General features: G+C 49.1%; 1 protein-coding gene across 1 annotated transcript; it reads left to right on the top strand.

Moving 5' to 3' along the window:
* Positions 1–488: 488 nt before the first annotated feature.
* ZBTB9 (zinc finger and BTB domain containing 9) lies at positions 489–3,866 on the top strand. The gene is made up of 2 exons (XM_029585265.1): positions 489–683; positions 2,238–3,866. The coding sequence occupies exon 2, from the start codon at positions 2,257–2,259 to the stop codon at positions 3,655–3,657; it is 1,401 nt and encodes a 466-aa protein (XP_029441125.1). The 5' UTR covers positions 489–683; positions 2,238–2,256; the 3' UTR covers positions 3,658–3,866.
* Positions 3,867–5,335: the final 1,469 nt, after the last annotated feature.

The raw sequence follows: 5,335 nt of genomic DNA, 5'->3' as shown, positions 1-5,335 counted from the left end.
GGATCCCGCGGAGGGAGGCGGAAACCCAGGGCTTACCAGAGCCTCTCCACACCGGGGGGCAGTGTTTTCCACGGGGCGGCGGTCGGTCGGCCCCCGGGTGCTTGCGGGGCGGGCTTTAAACCCCCCCGGGATCGGTCCCTATGTATTTGTGGTTTTCTTCTCCCTCCCCGGGTCAGGTGTCGGTCGGCCCGCGCTAGTGGAAGGTTTCAGCGCGACGGCCGTCTGTCGGCCCCTGGCTTTGTGGGGGGTTTTTCCATCTCCCCCCCCCCCTTTTCCCGGGTCAGGTGTCGGTCGGCCCCTCAATGGGAGGTTTCCCCGGGTTGGGGGGATCGTGCTTCGGCCGTGGAGCGGAGGTTTTTTCCCCGGGTGGGATGTCGGTCGGCCCGCTCCTCCCCTCGGCGACAGGTTTTCCCCGGGTCGGATGTCAGTCGGCCCCTGAGTGGGCGGATTCCCGGGCTCGGGCAATCGTGCTTCGGCCGTGGGTCGGAAGTTTTTCCCCGGGTCGGGTGTCGGTCGGCCCCCTCGGTGGGCGGATTCCCGGGCTCGGCCGTGGGTCGGAGGTCTTTCCCCGGGCGCGGCTGTCGGTCGGCCGCCGCCGCGGTGCGTGCGCTGGGGGAGAAGGCGACGGACCCTGCCTGCAGCTCCGGCTCCGATCTGCCGGGAAGCGAGAGCGCCCGAGCCCGGTATGAGCGGGGATCCCCCGCCCCTGCCCCTCCTTTCCTTATTATTCTTTTCTTCCTGTTTATTCATAGAATTTCCCAAATTAAGGGGAGGAATGAGAGCGCGGGCACAAGGAAAGGAATCCTAGCAAACGCAATGGCAATGATCAACAGCAACTACCCCCTGGCAGCAGGAGGCGTACACGGTGGCGGTGCAGCATGCACGGTCCCTGCATTAGATATATATATATACACTCATTAATATACACATTAATGTATATACATATACACACAATATATATATATATTAATATTCATACACAATAATACATATATATATATATTGTGTGTATATGTATATACATTAATGTGTATATTAATGAGTGTGTATATATATATATATACACATTAATATACATTAATGTGTATATTAATGAGTGTATGAGTGTACACTCATTAATATACACATTAATGTATATACATATACACACAATATATATATTAATATTCATACACAATACATATATATATATTGTGTGTATATGTATATACATTAATGTGTATATTAATGTGTGTATATATATATATATACACATTAATATACATTAATGTGTATATTAATGTGTGTATATATATATATACACTCATTAATATACACATTAATGTATATACATATACACACAATATATATATATATATTAATATTCATACACAATACATATATATATATATTGTGTGTATATGTATATACATTAATGTGTATATTAATGAGTGTGTATATATATATATATATATACACATTAATATACATTAATGTTTATATTAATGAGTGTATATATATATATATATATATATACACTCAATATACACATTAATATATACACACAATATTAATATTCATACACAATAATACATATATATATATATTGTGTGTATATGTGTATATTAATGAGTATATATATATACACACATTAATATACACATTAATGTATATTAATGTGTATATATATATATACACACTCATTAATATACACATTAATGTATATACATATACACACAATATATTTATTTATTTATTTTTAATTTTTTATATACCGAGGTTCTTATAGAGACTACAAATCACTCCGGTTTACATATAACAATAAACATTATATATAACATTATATAACATTATATATAACAATAAACAATATATATTATTATTCATACACAATAATACACATATATATATATACACACACACAATATTCATATAAACACTAATATACACTAATTTACATACATATACACACACTATTCATATACACACACATATATATATAAATATTCATACACACAATTTATATTCATATACACATTAATATATATAATACCAATTTACAGTATCAATATACAGTACGTACCAGAGAACACAACACCACGACAAAGGAGCAACGTCAAAAGATCACCTTTCCCTTCCGTTTCCTGGCCCTTGCCCCATTCTCCCCCTCCCCCCCCCCCCCCCTTTTTCTTTTCTTATTCCCCTTCCTCGTCCCTGCCTTCAATAACAAAACGTTTTCCTTTCCCCCTCCTCTCCAGAGGCCGCACGGCGAGCGCCATGGATCCCGAGAGCAGGAGCGTCCAGCTGGAGTTCCCGCACTACTGCACGGTGCTGCTGGAGAGCCTGAACAAGCACCGGCTGGAGGGCAAGTTCTGCGACATCGCCATCCACGTGCAGAGCCGCATCTTCCAGGCGCACAAGTCGGTGCTGGCCGCCTCCTCCCCCTACTTCCACGACAAGCTCCTGCTGAACGACGCCAGCCACATCGTGCTGCCCAGCGTCATCGAGCCGGACACCTTCGAGAACCTGCTGCAGCTGATCTACTCCGGCTGCCTCAAGGTGCAGCCGGAAGCCCTGCCAAGCCACCTCCTGGTGGCCAGCGGCTTGCAGATGTGGCAGGTGGTGGACCGCTGCTTGGAGATCCTGAAGGAGAGAGCGCCGTACCGGCCGTGGTCCAGCCGGGCCAGCGAGAGCCAGTCCCCGAGCAGCAGCAACTACTTCGGCCAGCGCGACGAAGGGGAATCGGGGGCTGCGGAGATGCCCAGTAAAAGCGGCGGCAGCAGCAGCAGTGGCAGCGAGCTGTCAGCCCATCCGTCCGTCGAGTGCCCGGAAGATGAGGTTATAAAGATCCAGGTGTCCCACAAGGAGGAGGAGGAAGAGGAGGAGGAGGAAGACGACCGGGTGCAGATTTGTAGCGGGTCCCTGGATAAATCTGTGAAAATCATCCTGGAAGAGGCGGAGGAGAGTAACATGGCCAGCACCTCCTACAAAAGCCCATCCTTACAGTTCTCCTCCTCTGCTGGGGCGGAGCAGGAATGCTTCTCCGCCAGGGACACCAAGATCTTCTACATTAAGCAGGAGCGATTCGAACAGGACGAGGGAATCTCCACCCCTATCCATGACACACACTTTATGAAGTCCCTGACTCAGGGCCGGTCCCTGGGGGTGACAGAGGTGCAGGCCTTGTACCAGACGGAGTATCAGGGCGGGGAGGTGAGCTACATCATCCCGGCCCCGGCGGACGGGCCCCTGGGATTCGCCGGCAAGATGGCCGACGAGGGGGTTTTCCCGCAGGTCATCTCCAAGCCGGTGGACCTTCACGGCAACGAGATCGTCGCCCACGCGGTCCACGGGCAGGCCGTCCACGCCCCGGTGAAGATCATGGCGGCGCCGGACGGTAAAAAGTTCGGCTGCCTGTGCGGGAAGCGGTTTGCCGTGAAGCCGAAGCGGGACCGGCACATCATGCTGACCTTTAGCCTCCGGCCGTTTGGCTGCTCCGTCTGCAACAAGAAGTTCAAGCTGAAGCATCACCTGACGGAGCACATGAAGACCCACGACGGGACCCTGTACTCCTGCGACGACTGCGGGCGCAAGTTCCGGGTGCAGAACTGCTATCTGAAGCACAAGGAGCTGTGCAAGGGGCAAGGCTGGTCCACCGCCTGCTGGACTTACAAATAGAGGGGGGGGGGGGGGGGGGTCGTGGACTTAACCTTTGCGCTGGTACAGCTGGTTCTGGTACTGGTTCTGAACCCAGTACAGCAGGTTCCTAAACACCGATCTAGGCCAGGCAGTCCGGGCCGTGACCTTTGTTTTAGTATTCTAGGTCAGGTGGAGTTCTGGACCTGCCTGCATGTGTGTGTTAAAGAGTTTGGGGGTGGGTGGGTGGGGAGGGTGAGGGTTCACGCCAAAGGGGAAGGGAAGAAAGGGATAAGAGAAACAGAAGCGGGAAAACATCAAGGCGAATAAGTTGAGTGATACTCAAAGGACATCACCCCTGTACAGAGACAGTAGAGGTGAGTGAACTAGAGTATCTGAGAGAGGGACCGCGGGGGTTAATGCTGTTCCTATCTACTGATCAGACGGGAAAGGGAGCAGCTGTCGGCCTGGGTTCGTTTCAGGACACGAAAGCCGTGGGGCCAGCAACGAACCCCGGGCAGAGTCTGCCTTGACCCGGTATGAGTTGGTGCACCACGGGCCTCTTTCTACCGGGTCAGCACCGTCTTGCCGTTTGGGGGGAAGTGGAGCAGGGGCTGTAGTCTTTGTAGTGAGATCTTCGCGTTGAAAGCACCCATAATTCTGGTTTTCCAGCAAGTTACAAAACAAATCTCACCTTAGGGGGGGGGACTCAAAGAAGAAGCCTAGAACGTGCATCTGACAGCAGATAATGCCCAGGCTTGCCTCTGCCGAGTTTACTTCCTGCTGCTGCGCCACAGCCTTTCCCTTTGCTTATTCTGAATTAAGAACATAGGAACAGGCCAGACTGGGTCAGACCGAGGGTCCATCGAGCCCAGCATCCTGTTTCCAACAGTGGCCAATCCAGGATCCCAAAAGGTGGAAAGATTCCGTGCTGCGTATCCCAGGGATAAGCAGTAGAGTTCCCCGAGTCCACCTTAATAATCGTTTACAGACTTCTCTCCCAGGAACTGGACTCAACTTTTTTTTTTTTTTTTTTTTAAAGCCAGCTGCAACCACCAGCTTTTATCACATCCTCTGGCAACGAATTCCAGAGTGTAATTATACACTGAGTCAAAAAAAAATAAAATATTTTCTCTCCTGTCGGTCTTAAATGTATCACCTAGTAACTTCGTAGAAGTTTTTGAACGAGTAAGCAACCGATTCGCGTTTCCCCCTTCAGTTGTTATTTTGTAGCCCTCTGTCCTAGCTTCCTTTAGGGAGCTTTTGTGCCCATTCCGGGCTTTCTTGAATTCAGTTTGCTGATTTCCGCCTGCCCTTTCGCTGCAGACACATTTTGTAATGCCACTCCCGCATTTGAGCTTTGGATCATGCTTGTCCAGTTAGAAATCTTCTTTTTTTTTTTTCCCCTAAAAAAATAAAATTAAAAAAAAAAAAAAAAAGTTTGCAGATTGTGCCTTATTTATAGCTTTGAGGGATTTGAATATTTCTGTCCTAATTCTCTCTTCTTGGTCACGGCCTACGTGTCGAGGTTCTTTTCTCATCTCACGAGACCCCCCCCCCCCCCCCCCGCACCGTTGTGGTTGCCCTTTTCCGGATCCCTCTGCTCTGTTCGTATCTCTCGGGGCACCCGGCCTCCAGCATTGAACACGGTACTCGGGGGGGGGGGGGGGGGGGGTCTCGCCGACAGCCCCACCACTGGTTCTACCTTTCCTGGGCAGCC

This window comes from Rhinatrema bivittatum, chromosome 19 (assembly GCF_901001135.1).
Source record: "Rhinatrema bivittatum chromosome 19, aRhiBiv1.1, whole genome shotgun sequence".
Classification (NCBI taxonomy): Eukaryota; Metazoa; Chordata; class Amphibia; order Gymnophiona; family Rhinatrematidae; genus Rhinatrema; species Rhinatrema bivittatum.
This window is presented reverse-complemented; position numbering and strand designations above follow the sequence as displayed.